The sequence below is a fragment of the Loxodonta africana genome, chromosome 3 (genome assembly GCF_030014295.1).
Source record: "Loxodonta africana isolate mLoxAfr1 chromosome 3, mLoxAfr1.hap2, whole genome shotgun sequence".
In the NCBI taxonomy this organism is placed as follows: Eukaryota; Metazoa; Chordata; class Mammalia; order Proboscidea; family Elephantidae; genus Loxodonta; species Loxodonta africana.
In genome coordinates this window covers 180,547,661-180,575,368 of record NC_087344.1, presented here as the reverse complement: position 1 = coordinate 180,575,368, position 27,708 = coordinate 180,547,661, and the positions used below count along the sequence as shown (strand labels likewise).

The 27,708-nt window shown below is 37.1% G+C and overlaps 2 protein-coding genes across 6 annotated transcripts in view; both read left to right on the top strand.

The window, feature by feature from the left end:
- HORMAD1 (HORMA domain containing 1) overlaps positions 1 to 1,792 on the top strand; it is a 36,815-nt gene extending 35,023 nt beyond the window's left edge. For all 4 annotated transcript variants that reach the window (XM_023547363.2, XM_023547362.2, XM_010589468.3 and 1 more), the window contains 2 exons: positions 76 to 147; positions 1,682 to 1,792. In XM_023547363.2, coding sequence (XP_023403131.2) covers positions 76 to 147; positions 1,682 to 1,762 — 153 coding nt within the window. In that variant the 3' untranslated portion in view covers positions 1,763 to 1,792. The remainder of the gene's footprint in view (positions 1 to 75; positions 148 to 1,681) is intronic.
- Positions 1,793 to 3,252: 1,460 nt separating this feature from the next.
- The window catches only part of GOLPH3L (golgi phosphoprotein 3 like), a 38,884-nt gene continuing 14,428 nt past the window's right edge, over positions 3,253 to 27,708 (top strand). The window contains exons 1-2 of one of the 2 annotated variants that reach the window (XM_010589469.3): positions 3,253 to 3,378; positions 5,560 to 5,754. In XM_010589469.3, the coding sequence (XP_010587771.1) occupies positions 5,572 to 5,754 (183 nt within the window). In that variant the 5' untranslated portion in view covers positions 3,253 to 3,378; positions 5,560 to 5,571. Of the gene's footprint in view, positions 3,379 to 3,858; positions 3,964 to 5,559; positions 5,755 to 27,708 lie in introns of those variants that run through there. The other variant, XM_003409491.4, reaches the window with a different exon arrangement.

The following is a 27,708-nucleotide window of genomic DNA, read 5'->3' as shown; positions in this document are numbered from 1 at the left end:
TGGTTGCATAAGATTGAAAATCAAGCATTGGCTCTTGAGATATAACCAATTAGTAATTATTTTTTCTTTATGGAGGCTAATGGAAATCAACCAGTAAAATCTTCTAAAGAAAATCGGAAGAGACGTCAGCCCGAACCAGGCAAAAGAGTAAGTGTCGTGATAATGTATATGTTGAATAAAATGGCAAATATCAGAATATTAGCAATATAAAAAAAAGCAATATAGATTGAGGTTAAAATGATAAATATGATAACATCCTTGGATAGCAAAGCTCTGATATTCAAATCTTGTTTAAATATATTTGGTTTTTAAAAATGAGATGATTTTTAAATAAGATGAACTAAGTTGGTTTATTAATTATTTCATGTAAACTTTTACTGCCTCATTCCATGAATGATTTGAAGTAGTCTGAGGAATTTATAAAATAAAAATCAGTGTCAGGAAAAATATGTGTAGAATGAGAAAGTTACAGTATAAGAATATTCAGGCCATTTTGTTACTACAGAGCTGAAATTGTGCTAGAGTCCCTGGGTGGCACAAAGGGTTAAGCACTTGACTACTAGCCAAAAAGTTGGGGCTTCAAACCCACCCAGAGGCTCTTTAGAAGACAGGCCTACCAATTTGCTTCTGAAAGATGATAGCCTTCAAAACCCTGTGGAGCGGTTTACTCTTCACACATGGAGTCAGAATTGACTTGATGGCAACTAACTACAACAGAATTACACAAATTGGATCTGGCCTTTCTAAAGGCCAAAACTAAGGTGGAAACAAGGTAAATTGCCAAATCCATGTGTTCCCTGAAAATCACCTCCTTCTAGAAAAAACTTTTACTGACCTAAGTTCTGTGAATGATAATGTATTTGGTATTTCTGAGATAAATATTCATTTTTCTGACTAGAATTTTTAGTATTATTAGTAGGTTAAAATTAGATGATTCAAACCTTAATGTTTTTATTAAATCACACATTCAAGAAGCAATCTCAATAATATAGCTGGTTAATACTGTTTTCAATTGTATAACTTAAGGGAATGGAATAACGACATTCCATTAATATTTTAGGTTGTTTAATTTTCCCCAATTATTAAGCCTCAATTTATTCTGCAAAATGATAATCCAATTTGTAATCCCTAGTGAGTTTGACTTTTTCCATCAAAATCAAAATTCATTAACCCAGGGAATCTTATGAAGTGTTCCCTAATTCATCCTCCCATTCATTCAGAAACATGCATTGAATTTCTAATATCTAAAAAAAAAAAATTTTTTTTATCAGGTATTGCTGAGCACCAAAAAAACAAGAAAGACACGATTTCAATCTTACATTGTGCCAAAGTAGAATGTTTCCCTATTTGTAGTTCATTTTTTTAATCTTTTTTCCTTTCTTATACTTCCCAAATATTTGAATATTGTGAGGACATAGGGTTAAATCTCTTTTTAAGTATTCCAGCAACCCTAATGAAGACCTTTTACTTTGCAAGTACATACTTTCAACAGCCATTGGAAGATGTAAATATGTTAATAATAAATTTTACCCTACTTTTAAGGAATCCAGGCATTCTTATCTTAGTAGGAAATAGTTCTGCTCTTCATAATAATAATAATAAAGAAACCTCAGAGACATTAAAAAATATCTAAAAGACATTTAAACTGGAAAGTATCTGAGCAGATGTTTTCTTTTAACAGGTCCTCCATCACTTTGATTCTTCTAGTCAAGAGTCAGTGCCAAAAAGGAGAAAGTTTAGTGAACCAAAGGAACATATATAAAAATTATTTTCTTTTCTGCCGTTTGCAAAGTTTTTCTCAACATTAACTAAAGGATACTATATTACTATTTTAAGGTGTGTTTTCTATACCTCTGAAATTTTATATGTAGTCATAAGCAGTTCTTAGCTATCATATTGTAGTCCTTAATTTTATCTGAGACAAATTGAAGAAAATTTTTTAATAAGACCAAAAGTACCAATCTCATACTCGATTCAGTTCATTACCTACTTAGTATTGATCTGTCTTCCATTTCGGTGGACAATTTCTTTAAGCATATATTAACTTTTAAGGCTCTCTAAAACCATTTTTTGAAACAAATTATGATTATTATGCTATTAAAATTTGGTAGGGACTCAAACTTTTTACTTATGTTAAAACTATATTATTTAACTAGCTGTGTTTGTCATTGTGTTGTTATTAAAACAGTGTTCTTCACTACTTTAATAATAGTGTATTAACATGGCAATGCATAATGTGCAATAAAAAATTAGTGCTTTACCTTTTTTTAACATTTTTTACTACAGGAAAAAAGATGACTAATTTTTTAAGTCTGGTATTTTTAGCAGTGTAAATAAAATATTGTTCAGCATGTAGACTCTCTGATGTCTTCTAATTTTTATTTAATTAGCAGAAAACATTTAGGCACTAAATTTTTAAATCATTTCAGTAGATGTTACTCTCCAAGAGCTGACTACACTTCTTAGAGCTTTTGAAGTGGTAACGTGAAATACTGTGCTCTTAAGTGGAAACCTGGGCCCTAGTTCTAGCCTTACCCATTTCCTTTGCTTTAGAAAAACAAGACTTAAAACTTGCTGTGTCTGCCTCTTGTATTTGCAGCAGTCATATTCTAAAAACATACATTGCCCATGGATTTACCATTAATAAGCGCTATAGTGAATGTTGGTGTGTATGCCATGGCAGAAATGTACCCAAATAAACGGTCAGTGTAAACCAAATAAACGTCTGCAAACTGACCCATCAGGTTTTTCTGGAAGAGGCCATACGGGATAAGCTTACTGCCAGAAACAGTACTAAAATGTTTATTCTTTGCTTTATTGCTTGGATCCCAACACATCTCACCTAATTGTCCCAGTATACACTGCTACAGTTAACAACACCTGCTACTCTGAGATTGACCAACCGAAGTCTTTGTAGATCGATAGCCCTTGTTAGCTCACTGGACGCTTTGATTGGCCGGTTTAATGGGAGTGGGGAGCGCAGCCCTCTTTCCTCTCTTCAACCAAGGTTCCTTCATTGGATTGACCAGCTGTCAGGTTGAACCCAAACCTGCCTCCGTTTGGTGGTGTTTGTCTGGATCGCAACACAATAGCCGGGGGAGATCCTCCCCTCGTAAGCTCCGATTGGCTGGACTCAACCTTGGTGGTTTCTGATTGGCCCAATGAAGAAACACCAAGGTAGGTTGCCTAGTGATCCTGAGGAAGCTGATGTGTTATTCCTTCTCTGCATCGAAGATCAGGAAGTTTGTGCTCTCTACGTGGCTGAGAAGTTTTTCATCCACTAATACCGGGGAGGGGTGGGGTGGGGGCAGGTGTCCCTCTATAAAATATAGCGCAAGCTGCAGTCCGCGTCCAGCTGTAACCCAGGAGTAATATCAGGTAAGCAACGGGGAAAATACATTTTCTAACGTCCAAAATAATAATAAAACCTCTAAATTTTTTATTTCATGCAGAGAGGAAGATTTTTATGTATTTATTTTGGCCATTTGTTTTTTCAAGTAGGTAAATGTCTGGGGCGAATTAATTCCTCAAAGAAAATTCCTCTTTTATTTTTTTTACCCTGAAGATTTAAAGTTTCTAGGACTGGGTTTAGAAATATGTACTATTCACAGTGCCAGATAGGGTTAGTGCCCTTAAGCATTTGTTTCATCCGTGTCTTCCTCCTCCATTCTTCTCTCCTTCACTCTTCTTCCCGCCGCCCAAGAATTATATTTGAAATATATCCTTGTACAACAATCTTTTGTAAGTCACTTCATTTGTATTTTTATTTTAAATGTTCACATGCATTTCTGAGTATTCATTTTAATCAGTATATATTTATTGAGCAGTTACAACGTTAAAGACATTGTGCTAGTTGCTATGGAGAATATAAAAACCAAGAAGACAATATCCCTGCTCTCAAGATGTTTACAGTTGAGAGACAGCCATACCAAAAGAAAGACTGTAATAAATACTTTAAAGGAAGTAAGTATAAATAAAATTCCATGAAAGTACAACTCAGGGAGAGACCAATTCTGACCGTGGGGCTTATGGGTAATGGAGAAGGAAATTCATTTAAGGCTTCACAGTGAGTTTTCAACAGGCCCTTGAAGAATGGGCAGAATTTAGAGGAGAAGGTAGAAGGGAGAGAGCCCCAGCATGAACAAAGGAGCAGTAGCAGAAAGCATAGGGGGTGTTTGAGACATGGTTTGACAACAGTGCATAATTGAGAGTAACGGGAAGTGTTGCTGGAAGGTAGGATTGGGGTCAAGTCACAGAGGCTCTTGAGTGCCATTCCTTTGACTTTGAAAAAGGTATTCTTTAAATAATTACTAATTAAAACTATTGTGTATCATCTTAAGTTAACCCTGGTGGTGTAGTGGGTAAGAGCTATGGCTGCCAACCAAAAGGTCGGCGGTTCAAATCCACCAGGTGCTCCTTGGAAACTCCATGGGGCAGTTCTACTCTGTCCTGTAGGGTTGCTGTGAGTCAAAATCAACTTGACGGCAATGAGTTTGGTTTGTTTTTTTGTTTGTTTTATATCATCTTAAAAACTGACATTTAGATGTATCTGAAGTGTGCTAAATTTAAATGTTATCACAGATTTAGTGAAGTATCTTTTGACTATAGATTAAAAAAAAAACTGTTGTGTGTTAAAAAACCCTGGTGGCCTAGTGGTTAAGAGCTAACGGCTGCTAACCAAAAGGTCAGCAGTTCGAATCCACCAGACGCTCCTTGGAAACTCTATGGGGCAGTTCTGTTCTGTCCTATAGGGTTGCTATGAGTCGTAATTGACTGGATGGCAACGGATTTGGTTTGGGTTTTGGTAGTAGTGTGTTATATAAAAGGTCATGTGCTTCAGTACTTTTTTATAATTGGGAAAAGACTTGCTAATCTTTTAACCTATGTTGTCAGTACATTCTGTTGGCAGCTGTATGTGTATTTTCAAGATGACTAGTTGAGGTCTGGAGATGGAAAGTTTACTGGCTGTGTGGAATTACTACACATGATCTTCTGAGTGCTCTTTTCTAGACTAGTGATGTCTAAAGCGAGTGCAGGAAATGAGCCATTAGCATATGAGATGGAAGTATTAGAAAGTGTATTCCTATTTAATTTTTCTCATCCTTATATACTTTCTATTTTTCTGTATGTTTTATAATAATAGTATAATTGAATGTTTCTAGAAATAATATCTGAAGTGTTATATACACATTTGGGGGCTGGAAACTCATAATTTTTTGCTGTCTCATCTTATTTAACTTAGGGATCCGTTTTGTGAAAGAGGAATTACAATGGTGGTCAGTCACTCCTGGGTTATAGATTACGCACAAGAAATAAGGAGTTTAAAAGACGATCATTTGTATTTGCCTTTGGAATTACGAATTTGATCTCTTGTCAGTTCTATCTGGGGAATACAAGCTATTGTACTTTTGAAAAGAAATTGTGTTACGTATCCAACTTTTCTGATCATTACTCCTTCCTTTCTCTGTTTAGTAAATATTTCTTATTTGCATACATTTTTAGTATGCATGTATATGTGTTTATGTACATAAGCACACATTCTTTTACCATCCCTTCCAGAAACAAGTGAGAATGACCACTTTAACTCACCGGACCCGTCGCACTGAAGTAGGCAAGAACTCTGAAAAGAAAGTGGAAAGTGAGGAAGACATTAATCAAGAGAGAAATCCAGACAGTGAAGACTCTGGAGACTCTAAGGATATCCGCCTCACCCTTATGGAAGAAGTACTGCTCCTGGGACTAAAGGATAAAGAGGTACTTCATTTGGGTTTGCTACACTATCTGAAATAATTTAAATATGGGAATGTTTTTAGGAAGTAATCGGATGAAATATTTTCATTAATGCTATATTGGACTTAGAATTGTGCTCCAGCCATCTGGGGGTGGAGGAGTTTGAGGGGGTGACTGATATTTGGAGAGTAAAGTCCAGAAGTATAATTATTTGAGGTGTAATTTAATGACAGAATTGCTCCAGAGTTTTAGAGGATACAGAAGAGGATAACCTGGTGTAAAGTTTGTGTATTTTTAATTTCCCGAGTCAGAATTGATGGTAAGACAATTCAGAGAGAGGGCCCACACTTTGAAGTCTTCCTGTGCTTTGGAAGGGAAAACATCTTTTTAATAAAAAAATAAGGAACAAGGGTGGTTATCTTTCTTAGAGAAATAAATGATAGGTAGATTTCTTACAATGTAGCAGAAATTTTTATTCTCTTCTGTGGATCTTTAGAAGTTTAAATATCAACAATTGATGAGGAATATTTTAATTTTAGAAGATGTTTTAAAATTCATTTCACCTTTCCTTTCTAAATTTTTTCATATTACAGAAGTATTTATAGTAGAATAATCTTGAGATAACAAGGCTTGCGTTACAACCAAATATTTTCTTGGCATTTCTGCTATGATATACATTATCCTTCATCTGTAATTTAACTTTTTCCTGTCTGCTTCTCTCTCACTTTCTTCTCTGTATAAAGAGTTTGAGGGTATATAAATGTAATATTTGAAACAATCTGCTTCCTCTCCAAGAATGTCTTTAGTACAGAGCGGGAGAAAAATGTAGAACAAATTCAAATTCACAAAAAAGATCAGACTTCCTGGTCTAACAGAGACTGGAGGAACTCCAGAGACTATGGCCCCCCAGACACCCTTCTAACTCAGAACTAAAACCACTCCTGAAGTTCACATTTCACCCAAAGATTATTCAGGCCTATAAGACAAACAATAATACACATGAAAAATGTGCTTCTTAGATCAATCAAATATATGAAACCAAATGGGCAACACCTACCCAAAACAAAAAGGAGAAGGCAGAAAGTGACAGGAAAACTTGATAAATGAAAACAGGGAACTTGGAGTGAAAGGGAGATAGTGTTGACACATTGCAGCGATTGCAACCATCGTCACGAAGTAAGTTGTGTATAAACTTTTGAATGAGAAACTAATTTGCTCTGTAAACTTTCACCTAAAGTACAATAAAAAAAGAAAAAGTGTTAAACACCCACTGCTGTCGAGTCGATTCCGACTCATAGCAACCCTATAGGACAGAGTAGAACTTCCTCATAGGGTTTCTAAGGAGCGCCTGGCGGAATATCAAAAAAAAGGTATATTTATGACTAGCATTAATTTTGAAAACATTTAAAATTAAAATGTTGCTTTATATTAAAAAATACTAAATTTGGCTTTACTAATTTTTGCCTTAGCTAGAAATGAAGTAGCTACATACATCTAGCAATATCTCTTCTACATAGTTTCCTTAACTTGGAAATACTCTTATTTCTTAGACTTTGCAATTTACTTTCTTTACCATTTTCCCTTCTTTATTTTTCTCATGTCAAATTACCAACTTGAACAGAACTTAGAAGACCTGTTACAGCCTCTGGATTATTAACTAATATTAGAGGCATGTCCGTATGTACTTGGCCAAGACACAAATATATTAGAAAATCCTGCCCAAGAGCATATTTTCCTGTTTGCTAAGAAAGTTGATGAGGCTCTGATTTTATAAAAGGCAAATAAATGAAAGAGCAATACTTAATGTCAGAGTAGAACTGAAGATTAGGTATAAATATTTGTTTTGAAATATTTACATAGTGCCTAGGAAACATTCATTGTAGAAGAGTATAGTAGAAGAAAAAACTATTTGGTTTGCTTCAGTTTGCAATAGGAATGATTTATTTCCCGCTGACTTTTTAAAAGTTAACTAACCCAAACATCTGTCAACAGCAGAATGGATAAAAATCAATTGTCCATTTTTATTTAAATGAGGAAAAATACATTTTCTATACATAGTGATCGTGAGCATTGTTACACAACCTGTGTGATTCTCACATAATGTTTATTGAAGGAAGCCAAACACAAAAGAAATATATGTTGGATGATTCCATTTAGATAAAATTCAAAAAACCATAGCATTTGGGGTCGTGTATGTAGCTGGTAAAACCATAAAAAAAACCAAGGACGAGATTGCCATAGTTGTTAAGGTAGTGGTTACCTTTGTGTGGGAGTGAGCGGGGATTTGTGATTAGAAAGGAGCATGAGGAGGATTTCTGAGTATTAATAGTTTTCTGAGGGAGTCTTCGTAGCGCAATGGTTAAGCTCTCAGCTGCTAACCAAAAGATCAGCGGTTTGACCCCACCAGCACTCCATGGAATATAACACCTGGCAATCTACTCTCTAAAGATTTACATCCTTGGAAACCCTATGGGGCAGTTCTACTGTGTCCTGTAGGGTCGATATGAGTCGGAATTGACTCGGTGGCACGTGACAGCAATAGTTTCCTGTTTTCTGGACCTAGAGAGTTCCTGGATATTCACTTTTGGAATAATTCATTGAGCTGTTACTTATTTTTGTTTTGTGCACTTTTCTGTATGTGCATTATATTTCACAATAAAAAAAATTTAATGTAAACAACAATCAGTAAATTATTGCACGTTAGAACAATACGTACCATGGGAGTTTAAAGGGAGGAGATATGACTGTAAATTGGAATCATCTGAGGAAGAATAATCCTGTTGCTCTCAAGTCAGTTCTGACTCTGACCCAACAGGACAAGGTAGAACTGCCCTATAGGGTTTCCAAGGAGCGGCTGGTGGATTCAAACTGCCGACCTTTTGGTTAGCAGCCTGACTTCTTAACAACTGCACAACCAGGGGAAGAATAAAAAACAAAAACAAACCCCGTTGCTGTCAAGTTGATTCTGACTTGTAGTGACCCTACAGGACAGAGTAGAACTGCCTCATATGGTTTCCAAGGAGCACCTGGTGGATTCAAACTGCCAACCTTTTGGTTAGCAGCAGAACTCTTAACCACTATACCACCAGGGTTTCCAGGGTAAGAATAGAGGGCAGTAAAACTTAAACTAAGCCTTTAAGGATAGGTAGGTGTCATGGATTGGATTATGTTCCCCCCAAAACTGTGTGTATTAATTTGGCTGGGCCATGGTTCCCAGTATTGTGTGATCTTCCTATGTGTTGTAAATCCTGCCTCTATGATGTTAATGTGGGAGGATGATAGGCAGATGTGTTAGTGAGGCAGGACTCAATCTGCAAGATTGGATTGCATCTGGAGGCAATCTCTTGAGATATAAAAGAAAGAAGTGAGCAGAGGGACCTCATACCACCAAGAAAGGAGCACCGGGAGCAGAGTGCATCCTTTGGACCCGGGGTCCCTGCACCTGAGAAGCTCCTTGACCAGGGGAAGATTGAGGACAGGGACCTTTCTCCAGAGCTGACAGAGAAAACCTTCCCCTGGGGCTGATATCCTGAATTTGGTCTTTTAGCCTATTTTACTGTGAAGAAATAAATTTCTCTTTGTTAAAGCCATCCACTTGTGATATGTCTGTTACAGCAGCGCTAGATAACTAACACAGTAGGATTAACATAAATTGAGAGAGAGGGCCACATTCTGGTTGAGGGAACCAGAGTGAGCCAAGGGTTAATGAGTTTCATGAGTTTGGAAAATAATTGAGTAGACCAGTATGACTGAAGTAGGTGGTAGTCTTGGAGAGCAGTGGGATTCTAAATTAGCAAATAAGATTCAGGCCAGATTATGAAGGATATTGAGTGCCAATCAGAGACTTTTAAACTCTTTCCTTAACATCAGCCTGTTAAAAACAGTAAAGCACATTTCATTTTTGTATACAACTTAAGGACTTAATGACATTTTACTCTGTATTCTTTGTAAAAAAAAAAACCTGAATGTTAAATTTTATATCCCAAAGTCACTTTTGCTTAAGATTTTCATAAAATCCTCTGTTTAGAATCCAATACTTTATTTTTTTTAGAAATTATATCTGTTTCAGAAACATGTAAGTACAGAACAATATATTTCAAGTATTACAGACCTAGAAAGGAATGGCAATAGGCCATATATTCAAATCATCAGTGAAAAATTATGTCATCCCTTCCTTAAGATTCTTCTGAGGAGTGGCTGCCACCGGTAAAATAGTTGCCATCGAGTCAGATCCAACTCCTGGTGAATCTCGTGTGTATCAGAGTACAACTGTGCTCCATAGGGTTTTCAACGGCCGGTGTTTCAGAAGTGATTCTTCCAGGGCACCTGTGGATGGACTTGAACCTCCAACCTTTTTGTTAGCATCAGAATGTTTTAACAGTTTGTACCACCCACTGACTCCATAGCTGCCACAGCCTGGTTTTAAAATATTAAGCTTCATTGTCTCATAAAAACCACCAAAAAATTTAAATATATTTTGAAGAGTCTAACCTTTCAAGCACATTTAAAACTAAGATGTTACCTCGGTTCAATAACACTGACCTCATTTGAGAAAATTAAACTTAAGTACCAGCCTGACCAAAGTAACCTAGATTTATTTCCCACTGAAATCAGTATTCTGTTTGTCATTATTGCATTCGTTCAGAGTTTCGATATAGATATAATTGACTCATGGAAAATTAATGCTTTATTTCCTAGTATATTTAAAGGTTTTCATTTATTAGACTTTTTATTGCTAAATTATTAATATCAGTAAGAGGTATTAATGCTTTTCACTTTGAGGGATGATCTTTTAACCTCTCACACTTTCAGTTCATGAATAGTGCTTTTTAATCTTCCTTTTTTCCTTGCAAAGCTTTCTCCTAGCAGTACCATTTATTGAACACTTACTATGCACTGTGAAATAAAAGCATTTCAACAGATTTCTCATTGTCACTGGAGTAAAAATTGGCAATAAGTATTGTTCATTGGAATTTTGAAAATATATTTTCATTTGTTGGGTCACCAAACATTTATTGACTGCCTCATATATGTCATGTGCTGGATATAGAAAGAGAACAAATAGTCTCTACTTTTGAGATCATTTATGGTTTACTGGCATGAGGGTAGTTGGGGAGGTTGGGAGTGGGGTCAGAAAAATCAGACCATTGCAGTACAGTGTGAAACTTGCAGAACTATGTTCTAGGCACTGAGAGACCAAAGAGGAAAAACAGCTAATTCAGCTAGGTGGTGGAAAGAGGCATAGTGGGAGAGAGAAGGGATGGAAGAGAGATGTTAGGAAAGACTTGTGGGAAGTGATAACTGAACCTGAATTCTGAAGATGAAATGAACAAGAGTTAGTCTATGAATAGAGACAAGTTCTAGGCAAAATGAACATCAGCTGGATGTTTGTGATAATTTTCAGTGATTCGCAACGGGAGTAACCACAGATATTTGAAAGCACCTCATCTCCTTTAAATGAATGCAGGTGTTTTGAAATTTAAGTACCAAACAGAGCTGGGCATCAACTTATGTGTTTTATTTTTAACCTTTTTTAAGTTATGAAATGTAACATATCCAGTAAAGCATATAAAGCACTTGTGTAGAGTTTAACAAATAATTATGAAGCAGACACTCGTGTAGCCACCACCAATAGATTGTCTTCATCCTAGAAGTTGCCTCCTTATGCTCTTCCCTAATCACATAGTGCGCCTCCTCCTTGTAGTTTTAATGTGTGTGTATATCCCTAATCAATATGTTTTAGTTTTGCCTGTTTTTAAACTTTATATTATTGGGATAATATTGTTATGTGTTCTTTTGTTCAGTATAATATTTATGAGATCTATGTTGTTGCATATTATTTAATTTAATGTAGTTCTTTAAGCTAGAGTATTTCATTACATGAATATACCACTATTCATTCGTTCTACTGGTTGATGGACATTTAGGAATTCATTATGAGTGGTGCTGCTAAGAATACTCTTGTACACGTTAGTTATGTTCTTTCAAACAATGTCATTATACAAACAGAAAAAGAAAAGAAAAATCAGACTTGGTAAAACTTTTGTTTTAAGTTGTAAAGTACGTTAATGCTATACTTTTTCAAGCTACTGATAATCCTGCATCAGATATAATTCATTCATTATACTTTATTAGAAATGGGAGGCTGGAAAGTAAAAGATTTTTTTAAAGCTGAGAAAAAATTTCAGTGAACTAATTAATAATAAACAAACAAACAAAAAAAAACCCAAGTTGCTGTCAGGTCGGTTCTGACTCATGGCAAACCCATGTGTTACAGAGTAGAACTGTTTCATAGGGTTTTCTTGGCTATAATCTATACAGAAACAGTTCACTAGACCTTTCTTCCTCTGCCCCACTAGGTGGGACCAAACTACCAATCTTTAGGTTAGCAGCCAAAATAACAAATCGCTTGTACCACCCAGGGACCTGAACTAATCAATAGCTTAAACAAAAAATCCGTCAGAATAAGTCAGTACACAACTTGTTTATGAATTGCTGTGGGTGAAGAAAATTGCTCCTCTCCAAAAGTGACTCAGTTCTAGATCGTTTTATTGTTAGATTAAAAGTCTAATTTAGGTTACTACATGGTCTTGCCTTTTAGTTTCCTGATTGCACGTAATGAACAATAAATCTTTTGTCAGTAGTTATTGCCATTGTGAATGGGGCATATATATCGGAAGAACAAGTATATCAACTTTTGTTTGCTTTTTTAAAACATAGGCTGTAAAAAAAAAAGTAGAAGAATTTTTGTTTACTTTCGTTTTTTATTAGACCTAGCCGTATAACCCCAAAGAATTACTTACTATTGCTATAAAAGGAAATTAGCTGGGAGACCAAAGTCCTATTTTAACAGTAGGAAAGTATAGATTAAGCTCTTTCATTAAGAGACTCTCCCTATTCTCCTTACCCCTCAAATGTACACTGTTTTATAAAATATCTGGTATTGATGTTGAGACAAAAGCCACCCATATAGAATTGTGCTTTTGACTGTAACCACTGAACTGTGAACCATTGCACCTCTTTTGTCTCCTTCTTCGTATCTTGCATTTGTATAACTTAGCAAGACCAACAGTTATTCATTACAAATACATTTTCTCAACAACGTAAACGGCAACTATACACCGGGGCCTCGCCAGATGGAATACACAGGAATCAAATGGATTACATCTGTGGAAAGAGATGGAGAAGCTCAGTATCATCAGTCAGAACAAGGCTAGTGGCTGACTGCAGAACAAACCATGAATTGCTCATATGCAAGTTCAAGTTGAAGCCGAAGAAAATTAAAACAAGTCCACGAGAGCCAAAGTATGACCTCAAGTATATCCCACCTGACTTTAAAGACCATCTCAAGAATAGATTTGATGCATTGAACACTAATGACCAAAGGCCAGACAAGTTGTGGAATGACATCAAGGACATCATACATGAAGAAAGCAAGAGTTCATTAAAAAGACAGGAAAGAAAGAAAAGACCAAAATTGATGTCAGAAGAGACTCTGAAACTTGCTGTGTAAAGTATAGCAGAGCAGGTAAAGGGAATGGAAGAAATGATAAAGTAAAAGAGCTGAACAGAACATTTCAAAGGGCAGCTTGAGAAGAGATAGTAAAATATTATAATAACATGTGCAAAGACATGGAAATAGAAAACCAAAAGGGAAGAACATGCTCGGCATTTCTCAAGTTGAAAGAAATTCAAGCCTCAAGTTGCAATATTGAAGGATTCCATGGGCAAAATGGAGCCCTGGTGGCGTAGTGGTTAAGAGCTGGGCTGCTAACCAAAAGGTTAGCAGTTTGAATCCACCAGGCACTACTTGGAAGCCCCGTGGGGCAGTTCTGCTCTGTCCTATAGAGTTGCTTTGAGTCAGAATCGACAGCAATGGGTTTGGTTTTTTTTGGTTTGTGGACAAAATATTGAGCAACACAGGAAGCATCAAAAGAAGATGGAAAGAATACACAGACACTGTACCTCGGTGGTGTAGTAGTTCAGTGCTACAGCTGCTAACCAAAGGGTCAGCAGTTCAAATCCACGAGCTGCTCCATGGAAACTATGGGGCAGTTCTACTCTGCCCTATAGGGTTGCTATGAATCGGAATTGACTCAGCGGCACTGGGTTTGGGTTTTTTTGGTTTTTCGGTTCCAAAGGGAATTGGTGGAGGTTCAGCCATTTCGGAAGGTAGCATATGATCAAGAACCAGTGATATTGAAGGAAGAAGTACAAGCTACTCTGAAAGCACTGGCAAAAATCAAGTCTCCAGGAATTGATGGAATACCAATTGAGATGTTTTAGCAGACGCAGCACTGGAGGCGCTCACTCATCTATGCCAAGAAATTTGGAATACAGCTACCTGGCCAACCAACTAGAAGAGATCCATATTTGTGCCCATTCCAAAGAAAGGTAATCCAACAGAAAGCAGAAATTATTGAACAATATCATTAATGTCACACACAAGTAAAATTTTGCTGAAGATAATTCAAAAGCAGTTGCAACAGTACATTGACAGGAACTGCCAGAAATTCAAGGTGGATTTAGAAGAGGACATGGAACCAGGGATATGATTGCTGATGTTGGATGGGTCATGGCTGAAAGCAAAGAATACCAGAAAGATATTTACCTGTGTTTTATTGACTATGCAAAGGCATTCGACTGTGTGGATCATAACGAATTATGGATAACATTGCAAAGAACGGGAATTCCAGAACACTTAATTGTGCTCATGAGGAACTTGTGCATAGACCAAAACTCAGTGATTCAGCAGAGCAAGAGTGTACCGCGTGGTTTAAAATCAGAGAAGTTGTGTATCAGAATTGTATCCTTTCACCATACGTATTAAGTCTGTATAAAAAAAAAAAAAAAAGTCTGTATACTGAGCATATAATCCAAGAAGCTGGACTATATGAAGAAGAACGTGGCATCAGGATTGGAGGAAGACTCATTAACAACCTGCGATATGCAGATGACACAACCTTGCCTGCTGAACATGAAGAGGACTTGAACCACTTACTGATGAAGATCAAAGACCACAGCCTTTAGTATCGATTACACCTCGACATAAAGGAAACAAAAATCCTCACAACTGGACCAATAAGCAACATCATGATAAATAGAGGAAATATTGAAGTTGTCAAGGATTTCATTTTACTTGGATGCACAATCAACAGCCATGGTAGCAGCAGTCAAGAAATCAAAAGATGCGTTGCATTGGGTAAATCTGCTGCAAAAGACATTGGACAAAGCTGCTGCAAAAGACTTCTTTAAAGTGTTAAAAAGCCAAGATGTCACCTTGAGAACTAAGGTGTGCCTGACCCCAGGCATGGTATTTTCAGTCATCTCATATGCATGTGAAAGCTGAACAATGAATAAGGAAGACCAAAGAATTGATACCTTTGAATTATGGTGTTGGTGAAGAATATTAAATATACCATGGACTGCCAGAAGAATGAACAAATCTGTCTTGGAAGAACTACAGCCAGAATGCTCCTTCCTTAATAGTGAGTATGGCAGAACTCAGTCTCACGTACTTTGGGCATGTTATCTGGGGGGACCAGGCCCTTGAGAAGGACATCATGCTTAGTAAGGTAGAGGGTGAGTGAGGAAGACCCTTGTGGAGATGGATTGACATAGTGTTTCAAGCATAGCAACAATTGTGAGGGTGCCCCAGGACTGGTTAGTGTTTCATTATAGAATCACTGTGAGTTGGAACCAACTGGAATGCACCTAACAACAATGGCATTTCCAAAACATTTTCCACATTCTCCTGTTTGATCCTGTGAGGCAGGTATCATCGTCTCTATGGGAATCAAAGTTAAATGGTTACTTAGCCAATAAATTGTGAGATTTACATCCACGCTGACTCTTAAAAAATAAAATTTAAGAAAAAAAAAAGTAAGATTTCCCCCCCCTACATGATAATTGCTCTATCCTAGGTTAAAAAAGAACATGCTTACAAAACAATATTCTGTATTTTTTGTTTGTTTCTTGCTAAGCTCAAGAGAATTGTTTAGAATTTTTAGCTATTTTAGCGTGACCCCAAGAATTTCATCTCTTTGGGAGCTTCTACCTACTACCTACTCAGTGCCATCGAGTCAATTCCGACTCATAGCGACCTTATAGGACAGAGTAGAACTGCCCCATAGAGTTTCCAGGGAGCGCCTGGCGGATTCGAACTGCCAACCCTTTGATTAGCAGCCGTAGCACTTAACCACTACGCCACCAGGGTTTCCCTGTAATTTATGCTTTCTATTAAGATGAAAGAGTACAGTGCTGTGCAGTAGTAGTATTTGGCACATGAGTTATTTTTTCAAGTCCTATTCCTGTCTTTTGTTTTAATGGTTAATACCTTAGCAAAGCTCACTCTTGGAAAAAGATTTTAGGGGTCTCATAAAAAACACTAAGTTGGCACAGATAATGTCAGAATAATAGAAAGTGCCACTGTAAACAATTCTGAATGATGTGATTTTATTAGTTTTATTTTTACTTCAAATTTTTCACCCCATTACCTCAAATTCTGAGGAAATGTGAAGTTATATACATTTTCTTTGTCTTCTTTTTCTTCCCTTAAATGACATATTCTGGTCATAAGGAGCAACAGGTCCAAGTAAGTAAAGAAGTTTAAATAACTCATTTTACAAAAGCAGAATGTTTAAAGAGGCAGTAAATAAATAATACTTATTAATTATTATAACAAAGTCGTTAGATGGTCTGGTGTGAAAATAAATAGGCATTTTATTTTTCTCCTCAGTTTACCCTGACAGCCGTAAGATAAGAACCCATGTCACATATCATTCCTATGGAAGAAGAGGAGACTACTATGCTAATAAAAGATAAATATGAATAGGTAGTATTCTTTTTTCTTGCATCTTAAAGCTTAAGACCAAATGAATAGACAGGCCCCTTCTAGATGTTTCTGTGGGAATGAAATAGAAAGGTTTTACCCAAATTCTCACAAAAAGACCATACTTAATGGTCTGACTGAGACTAGAGGAATCCCAGCGGTCATGGTCCCCAAACCTTCTGTTGGCCCAGAACAGGAACCATTCCCGAAGACAACTCATCAGATATGAAAGGGACTGGACAGTGGGTAGGAGAGAGATGCTGATGAAGAGTGAGCTATTTGTATCAGGTGGACACTTGAGACTGTGTTGGCATCTCCTGTCTGGAGGAGGGTTGGGAGGATAGAGAGAATTGGAAGCTGGCAAAATTGTCATGAGAGACTGGAAGGGCTGACTCATTAGGGAGAGAACAAGTGGGAGTACGGAGTAAGGTGTATATAAACTTATATGTGACAGTTTGACTTGATTTGTAAACGTTCACTTGAAGCTCAATAAAAGTTAATGAAAAAAAAAAGAAAGGTTTTAGAGGAAATAGAAAGGTTTTGAAGATAATTGCATAATAATTTGCTGTGTCTCCTTGGAGTGCAGTTCATCCTCAGGAATTGTTATTAAAATTGTGTAATTGTATAATTTTTCCTCCACGTCAGCCAACATTTATTCAGTACCTGTTCTATGCGAGGCACTGGGGAAAATAAGGAAAATATAGAATAACTAAGATGTGCTTTTCTGCTCTCAAGGAACTTATGGATCTAATCAGGGAAAAAAGGTATGCGGATGCAGGGCAGTGAATTACTTCTATGGCCCTTCTAGCCATAGTCTTTATGACTCCCACATAATGATGGGATGGAACTATGCAGATAAGGTGCTTGTGGCCCACCAACAGGATTGGGCAGCTTGCTAATAATGTAAGTAGGGTGGATGGAACCCTCTGGGGCGGGGGGAACCATGCAAATAAGAAATATACACCTCTAACTAGGAGATTGGTCAGCTTTGCCATCCTACTAGGCTTAAAAGAGCCAGCCCTAGAGCAGAGGGGGACCTTACTCCCATCAAGAAGAAGATGGGAGCAAAATGCATCCTTTGGACCCAGGGTCCCTGTGCTGAGAACCTCCTAGACCCAGGAGACAGAGTTGTAACACTGGAGACGGCACAAGATGGCAAGAAACAGCAGCAAAGAAACAACAGCAGCAGAACCAGGAGACCTGTGCCAGACAGCACATTAGACCCCAGGGAGCAAGGCAGCTACAGTAGTCATGCAGACCCACTGAGCGAGAGAGCTAGGAGCCTTTGGACGGAGACTTGCTGGCAAAATGGGTGCCTCTGCTAGGCTTGCAGAGCTGGGGTTGCTGTGCCTTAAGGAAGACTTCTTGGCATAGTGGGGTGCCTCCAGGTACTTATTGGTGGCGCTAAAGAGCTTTGTAGTACTTGCCCAAGCAGGGCAGAGGCCAGGCTGAGGGATCAAGAGAGGCCCGCCTATGGGCATGGCCAAAAAGCTGTCCTGACCAAAGAACTGTATTCTGAGTCATTCCTGATCCTGAATTGTAACCTGTTACTTCCCTAATAAACCCCATAACTGTGAGTATGGTCTGTGAGTTCTGTGTTACCATTGCAACAGATTATGGAACCCAGCAGGAAAGTACAGAGTGCCGTGGGAGGGGTGGCTGGTGTCAGAATCGGAGAAAAGGTTGGAGAGATGAGGTATGTCTAATCTCCACCTCCTAAGAGTCAGCCTTGGACTGATGTTGATCTTGATTCTACCCCCTCGTGAAGTTAGAGAAGGTCAGACACCTGCACCGCCATTTTTACAGTGCATAAAAACTAGTTGCCTCGAGTCGATTTTAACTCCTAGCGACCCATATGGAAGTATATGTAAGTGCTATGAGTAAGGTACAAAAAAGTGCTGTAAGGACTTGGAAGAGGAAGAAATTCCTTAAAGGTTACTCTTTACTTCTCTTTTTCCCCTCACCTATTCACAGCTGTCGCAAAGATTAAGGTAGGAATGCCAAATAGAAAAATATACTAAATCAAAGGTTTTGAGGTTTCTGTATGTTAATTCATAGACTGCTTTTTTTTTTTTTTTTGGTGTCAGTAGTTTAATGAAAGCTTTGTCTTTTTTATAAAGTAGTATCTCTCACACATAAATCCTAAGAGTAAGATTTTGAGCTTCAGATTCTGACTTCACAATCATGTGACTTTGGACACATTACTTTGACCTCCCAGTGCCTCAGGTCCTTTGTATGTAAAATGAGGATGAAAATGCCTGGTAATTGTAAAATGTAACTCAAGAAATATTTATGACTTTTTTTTTTAAATTGCCTAAAATATAAAAATGGCTTTATTACTTTTTATTATTTTAAAAATAAAATATATCTACAGTAACAAATTCAGACAAAACAAAGATCTACACGAGTGAACTTAACTGGGGTGATAGAAATGTTCTGTATCTTGGTAAGGGTGTGAGACACATAGATACATACATTTGTCAAAACTGATTGAACTGTGCTTTTCACTATATGTAAATTATACCTCAATTTTAAAAAAAAGATAAAGACAAAAATGAAAATAACTCATAATTTCACCACCCAGAGATAATTCCTGTTAAAATTTTGAAATATATCCTTACAGACTTTTTTCTGAGTATGTATCTACCTTGATAAATAATTAAAAAAAAAAAATCTTACCAAACACATTCTTTTGTAGCCTGTTTTTTTTAATTTACTTTTCTTGTCAATAAATATAAACATAACCCATCATTTTTAATGGTTTCTTATGATTCCATTGAATAAATGTTTATTATTATTAACTTTTAGGGCTAGTCTACAACTTCCTTGAAGAAAGAAAAATGTTTTCCTGGCTTTCCAGCCTCAGATGGCTCCACCTCATCTGTCTGCCCTTATCTCTCACTGCTCCAGTGTGCTTACCACTCCAGTACCATTTGTCTTTTTATATACCTCTGCCATGTTACCTTCTGTAAACCAAACCTATTGTTGTCAAGTTGACTCTGACTCTTAGCGGCCCTGTAGGACAGAGTAGAACTGCCACATAGGGTTTCTAAGGAGATTCTGGTGGATTTGAACTGCTGACCTCTCGGTTAGCAGCCAATCTCTTACCTACTGCACCACCAGGGCTCCAGGGCTCCGCATAGTTAGATTTAATTTAAATTCTGCATTTCCTTTCTAAACCCATCACAAATCCAACAGTGACCTTTCTATTCTGTAAATTCCCTTACATTCTGTCGTACTTCTCAAAAGGTCGGGGCTCCAGACCTACCTGCTGCTGCACGGGAGAAAAGAACCTGGTGATCTGCTGTCATAAAGATCACAGCCTAAGAAACCCTATGAGGGAATTCTACTCCGTCCTGTAGGGTTGCTGTGAATTGGAATCAACTCGACAGCACACAGCAACAACAGTGCTATTATGAGAATTAAATTAATTTATAGAAAATGTTTAATACAGAGCCCGATACATATAACTATTAAGGAGTAACCGTTCTTGTGTTTTTTAAGTCTATTAGTCTTTGGCTCTCAACTAAATGATAATTTTCTTGTGGGCAAAGACCATACTTTCTACGCAGAGATCTTAGTTGAATGCTAGGCATAAATAGGCACTTATATGCTTTAAAATAAACATCTGTAGGATAGCCTTAAGTTTTCAAAGCAGTAGTTTCTCATTTACTAGACTTGAAAATGATCATGTGAGTCAGGCCTTACAAATAAAACAAATGTTCTTAGTGTCAGAACAAGAGGGAACTGGAAAATCTGTTTCCCTAGACAAAGAGCCTAACCTAGCCTTCTTTTGTGTTTCAGTGGCCTCCCACATAAGGATGAAAAAAGTAAAATTGTTCACTGTTTCTTACTTGATGTACCATACCTCAAAATAACACTAATTTACTTGGGAATATAATGTAGAAAATAGAAAACTCACTTGATACCTGAATTAGTTTTATGTAGCCATAGGTCTGAATCAGTGCTATATGACTTCTAGAAGTTTTAGCTGAATTACTGAGGCATGGAGAAAAGAAACCCTGTGGGGCAGTTCTACTCTGTCCCATAGGGTTCCTGTGAGTCAGAAACGACTCAGTGGCAGTGGGTTTGGTTTTTTTGATTTGGAGGAAAGGGAATGGTTTAAATTTTGCTTTTATATACCTTTGTATACTGGTTACAACGCCAGATTTGGAAAATATATAAAAAGGTTTCTTGCCCTCTTAGTTTTACACACTTTTCCATTGATCTCACTTTTGCTTCTAAACTGTTGAAGAAGCATCATTTTGAAACTCCCTACTTCTCTGGATTTTGTTTCCCCCTCTATAAAATAAAAAATAATCTCTGTGGAATCTTCCAGCTCTTAAAATTAATCTGGTCGGGATTAAACAAAAATGTATCGACAGTTTATCATTTCTTGCTACCTATTTACTTTTAAATAAGTAACTTTTGAGGTAACCTTTGTAGCTGCATGTAGTTAATTTCTTGGGTTTTTCATTGTTGTAATAGGTGAGGAACTTAAGTGTCTCCCCAAAAGATTAAGGGACCAACAGGAAAGTGTGCAAAACTAAGTATAAGAAACTTCTCGTGTATTTTTGAAATTTCTTAGATTTTGTTTTCAGATTTAGTCTACAATTTCTAAAAAAGTGTATTCTTCTTTCTGAGCCTCCATACGTTACTATTTTGAGTGCAGCTTTGGGATAGCCAAGTAGAATATTGAAGATATACCACCACTGGGCATTCTGTGTCAACACTGACTTGTACTGATTATGCTGTATGTGGCAGTTAAGTCTTTCCCATTACAATAATCTTTTGTCATTAGAAGTAATGCTGTTGACATTTCACTATGGTCATAAGAAAGACTTAAAGGAATGGTGCAGGACTTGAAATTCCAAAGGTTCACACAAACCTATGATTTTTCCTGTTTTGTTTTAAGGAAAAGAATGCGTAAATATAGTACATGCTCTTGATGAATGTAAGCAATAGAGAGAAATATAATGACTAAAATTGAAAAAAAAAAAAAGGATAGAAATCTCACTTCCTGAAAATAACCATAGTTAACATTAATGGATATTACTAAACTTTTTTAGTCTAAAACATTCCGTTTTTTGAAATTATAAATAGTTCAGACATACAAAAAAATGTGTAAAGACTCCTGTGTAATCAGCATTGCTCTCTATGCATACATTCAGATAAGATAGAACAGTCTGGTGAATTGTAGTATAAGAATAACAGAATATATATGTTATAAACCTTGACAACATACAAATTACAATTTAAAAACTTGGAGATAAGGCAGTAAAGATGGGAGAAAGTATGAGAGGGACATTAGCTTTTATTTTTTATAGCAGGGAGTTAATTTGATATTGTCTAAAATTGAAACATAAAGTTAAACAGAAATGACCCAAACCTCAATATTCTTCCAAAAACCTCTTATGATAAAGACATGTTTAAAGTTCAGTAATTCCACAACCTGTACAAGGCAAGGTCATGGTAGCTCCATAGACATATCCAAACTCCCTGAGGGACCATATTGCTGGGCTGAGGGCTGTGGGGACCGTGGTCTCAGGGAATGTCTAGCGCAGCTAGCATAACATAGTTTATAAAGAATATGCTCTACATTCTACTTTGGTGTGTAGCGTCTGGGGTCTTAAAAGCCTGTGAGCGGCCATCTAGGATACTCCACTGGTCTTGCCCCTTCAGGAGCAAGGAGGAATGAAGAAAAGTAAAGATACAAGGGAAGGATTAGTCCAAAGGACTAATGGGCCACATCTACCACGGCCTCCACCAGACTGAGGCCAGTACAACTAGATGGTGCCCAGCTACCACCAGTGACTGCTCTGACAGGGATCACAATAGAGGGTCCCGGACAGAGCTGGAGAAAAATGTAAAACAAAATTCTAACAAAAAAAGGAAGACCAGACTTGCTGGCCTGACAGAGACTGGAGAAACCGTGAGAGTATGGCCCCCAGACATCCGTTCAGCTCAGTAATGAGCTCACTCCTGAGGTTCACCATTCAGCCAAAGATTAAATAGGCCCATGGAATAAAACAAGACTAAAGGGACACACCAGCCCTGGGGCAGGGACTGGAACGCAGGACGGAACAGGAAGGCCTGTAATAGGGAACTCAAGGTTGAGAAGGGAGAGTGTTGACATGTCATGGGGTTGTTAACCAGTGTCATAGAACAATGTGTGTACTGTTTGATGAGAAACTAGTTCTGTAAACCTTCAACTAAAGCACAAATAACAAAAAAAAAAAAGTTCAATAATTCCTTCAGTGTCACTGAATTTTCTTTTTCTTATGTTAAATTTATTTTTTCTTAAAAATTTTTCTAATCAAGTAGTATTTTCTCACTAGAAATTTTGGGAAGATTAGAATGTCATTTTTTAAAGTAGGCAATAATTTAGGTAATTGTGATAATCTTGAATACATAACTATGTGTCTGGAATTTTTTTTTCCACTTTATCATAAACATATTCTAACGTTATTTTTAAAAACTCCTTATAGGTATGGTTTTTAATGTTGCTTTAGGTTTCTTGGAGTCCTTGTGGCACAGTGGTTAAGAGCTCGGGTGCTGACCAAAAGGTTGGTGGTTCAAATCCACCAGCTGCTCCTTGGAAACCCTACGGGGCACCTGTACTCTGTCATATAGGGTTGCTATGAGTCAGGATCGACTCTACGGCAATGATTTTGGTTTTTGGTTAGGTTTCTTTGTTTTCTTTCCTCTTTTTTTACCCAAACAAGAAACTTTGAAATCTTTAAGAGATGTTGTAGTGAGCAGCTATCTGAGATACATCTATTGGTCCCCATCCCATCCAGAGCAAAAGAAAATCAAAGACACAAGGAAAATATTAGTCCAAAGGACTAAGGGACCACATGAACCACAGCCTCCACCAGCCTGAGCCCAGAAGAACTAGATAGGTGCCTGGCTACTACTACCAACTGCTCTGACAGGGATCACAGTAGAGGGTTCCAGATAGAGCAGGAGAAAAATGTAGAACAAAATTCAAATTCACAAAAAAAGACCAGACTTACTGGTCTGACAGAGACTGGAGAAACCCCAGAGACTATGGCCCCTGGACACCTTTCTAACTCAAAACTGAAGACACTCCCAAAGTTCACCTTTTAGCCAAAGATTAGACAGGCCTATAAAACAAATAATAACACACGTGAAGAGAGTGTTTCTTACATCAGTCAAGTATATAATACCAAATGGGCAACACCTGCCCAATAGCAAAGATAAGGCAGAAAGGGCCCGGAAAAATGGACAAATGGCAACAGGGAACCCAGGACGGAAAGGCGGAGAGTGCTGACATATTGTGGGAGTTGGAACCAGTGTTGCAAAACGATTCATGTCTAAATTTTTGAATGAGAAACTAATTTACTCATTTTTAAAAAAAGGAAAGTTGTTTTAATCAACTATATGAGACCAAACAGTCAACATTTACCTTTAAACAAAGAAGAGAAGCTAAGGAAGGGCAGGGAACTTATTAGACTAATGGAAACAGAACAACAAAAAAAAAAGGAAATGAGAATGTTAACACATCGTGAAGAATGCAGCCAATATCATGGAACAAGTTATATAAAAGTTGTTAAATGGGAACCTAATTTGCTTGTAAATTTTCACTTAAAACACAATAAAAAATTTTTTAATTATTTTAAGTATTCAAAGAAGTTTTAATAAGGAAGGACATTCTGAATTCTTGACTAGGCAGAAATTCAGTATAAAATGTTAATTGTCTGAAGTTATTGACGTATCATTGCCTAACCTTTTACAAGAACAAAATGACTGTCAAAATATGATCTTTGACCAAAAAATTTTCTTCCAACTATTTTAGGTGAAGGGAAAAACACGATACAGGAGAGGTCAGCACAACTGGACTAAACCAAAAGCAAAGAAGTTTCCTCAATAAACTGAAAGCTTCGAAGGCCAGCGTAGCAGGGCCGAGGGTTTGGGGACCATGGTTTCGGGGATATCTAAGTCAATTGACATAATAAAATCTATTAAGAAGACATTTTGCATCCCACCTTGAAGGGTAGACTCTGGGGTCTTAAATGCTAGCAAGCGGCCATCTAAGATGCATCAATTGGTCTCAACCCACCTGGAGCAAAGGAGAATGAAGAACACCAAAGACATGGTAATTATGAGCCCAAGAGACAGAAAGGACCGCATAAACCAGAGTCTACATCATCCTGAGACCAGAAGAACTAGATGGTGCCCGGCTACAACTGATGACTGCCCTAACAGGGAACACAACAAAGAACCCCTGAAGGAGCAGGAGAGCAGTGGGATGCAGACCCCAAATTCTCGTAAAAAGACCAGACTTAATGGTCTGACTGAGACTAGAATGACCCCAGAGGTCATGGTCCCCAGAGCTTCTATTAGCCCAGCACAGGAACCATTCCTAAAGCTAACTCTTCAGACAGGAATGGGACTGGACTATGAGATAGACAATGATACTGGTGAAGAATGAGCTTCTTGGATCAAGTAGACACACGAGACTATATTGACATCTCCTGTCTGAAGGGGAGATAAGAGGGTAGAGAAGGTCAGAAGCTGGACGAATAGACACGAAAACAGAGAGTGGAAGGAAGGAGTGTGCTGTCTCATTAGGGGGAGAGCAATTAGGAGTATATAGCAAGGAGTTTATAAATTTTTGTATGAGAGTCCAACTTGATGTGTACGCTTGCACTTAAAGCACAAAAAAAGTAAAAAAAAATTTTTTTCTTACAAGAATTTATTCAACAGAAATACTACACAGATAACTATTTCTTTATAGCACTTCTTTTTAATAGTAAAAAACTGTAAGCAATCTAAATGTACGTCAGTAGAGGCTTGGATAAATAAATTATAACCCATCTCTAAATGCAGTATTACGCAGCCATTAAAAATAATGGACAAGCGAAAAAAGTTGGCATTCAGTATGATCTCATTTCTGTGAGTAATAATAACAAATATGTAGTAGAATATGTACATAAAAATCTAGAAGAATATACACTGAGCTGTTAATAGTGGTCATTTAGAGGATAGAGTAGGGGACTTTGACTTTCTAATTTTTTTTGTAATGTGAACTTTTTTTTTTCTTTTTTTACAATCAAGTATTGCTTTCATAATCAGTACAAAACACAGACCACTGTCCAAAGATCTCCTTCTGCCAATCCTTCAAGATTCTTTGTTGGTCATGAGTCGTAAAATTTTCCTCTTCATGTATTTATGTATATAAAGAGAGAGGGAAGGAACCCTGATGGCACAGTGGTTAAGTCCTCGGCTGCTACCCAAAAGATGGGAGGTTTGAACCCACCTTCTGCTCCGTGGGAGAAAGATGTTGTGCTAGCCTTCTATAAAGATTTATAGCCTTGTAAAATCTGTGGGGCTGTTCTACTCTGTCATATAGGGTAGCTGTGTGTTGGAATTGACTTGACAGCAATGGGGTTGAAGTTCTTTTTGTTTCATATGTATATATATATATATGTATATACACATATATACATACTAAGGTTCATCATTCAATCATTAAATTTAATTACCAAAGGATATTCACCATTCAATCATTAAATTTAATTACCTAAGGATATTTAATTATTCCTTTACTTATCTTTTGATAATTCAATTTAATGATTGAATGGTAAACCTTAGTGTGTATGTTCACCAGCTCAGATATACCAAAGCATTGGCCCTTTAACACCGGAGTCTTTGAGAATCCACTAAGCCAGATATATGTATTTAGAAAAAAATGGATCTTTGAAATATAAGTAACTACATCTTCCTTTGCCACTAGGCTATTCTACACTGGATTTGTATCATAAATCTAAAATATTACTATAGATGACAATACCATAATCTCGATCCATCATCTGTCCCCATGGTACATACCGTCCTCTCCTCTCTTTCTTATTGATCATCTTTTCCTAAACCCAGTTTCTTTCTTGTAGTTACAGTTGTTTTTTATAATTTTTTTTTAACTCAACATGTTTTCATACATTTTTCTATTATGGCATATTACATAATAAAAAAATTTTTTTTAACTAATTTGGAGACTTTTATATGCTTTGAGATGCTATGATGGGAAACAGTGATATTCAAGACATACAGTTTCTACATCCTGGTCTCCATTGTTTATTTACAGCGTTCCTCTTTTAAGTTCTCTTGACAATCTGGTATCTTTGTCACTGAAACAGAAGTTATATGGTGAGGAAGAAATAGGAGAACATTTCCTCCTAAGTGCTTTAATATTGGCTGAAATGTTTGCACACCTGTTGAGGTTTATAAAGTCATCAAAATCCCTAGAATTATATACAAATTATGCCTAAGTAAATTATGTATCCCGAAGTAAGTTATAGTTTAACCTTAAATAAAAAGATAAGCTGTATAAAACAAGTATTAATCTAAAAAAAAAAAAGCCCACCCCACTAGTTTCATAAATATCACTCTTGCAGTTGCCATGAGTCAGGTGGGAGACGGAATTAGTCCCAGACTTGAATTGAAGATCAGGCCCTCAGAAATTTGGACATGTCTAAGGAATGTTTATGGTTCAAGCTGAACTTTTGCCAGGTTGGCATATTCATTTTTGATCATACGTTTATGCTTTCGAGAAACATTTATTGAGCAGATATTATATATTAGTCATAGAGAATACTCTCTCCTTAAGGAATTTATAGTCTAGTGAAGACAATTGATATAAACATTCAGGTGAGGATCCTAACTGAGAGGATGGAATGGAAGGAAAAACAGTGTTAGAGAAGGCTACATGGAAAATGTGACAATCTGTACTCAATCTTTAAGAGCAGCAGTTGGGAGGAATTAGAGGGAGGAAAAGGATTAGCCGGAGCAGTATGTGCAAAGGACAGTTGGCAAAAATGATGCATTAAGAGTACTTCAAATAGTTGAGGATAGCTAGAGCATAGTGTTCTAGGGAAAAGAGGCCAGAGAGAGACTAGTAAGCAACAGCCTGGTTTGGGTACTATACTAAGGAATTTTGACTTGATTCTGAAGGCTGGAAGGAGCATTTGAAAGATTCTTAAGTAGAGGAGAAGGTTTGAACTTAAAGATCATCTTACTTATAGTGGAAAAAGCTATAGTGGGAATAAAATTTAATTTTTAATGTATTGTTGGGCGCTTGGAAAGCAAAGGAAATCTTCAAGGGCCCCCAAATGCCAGCAATAAAA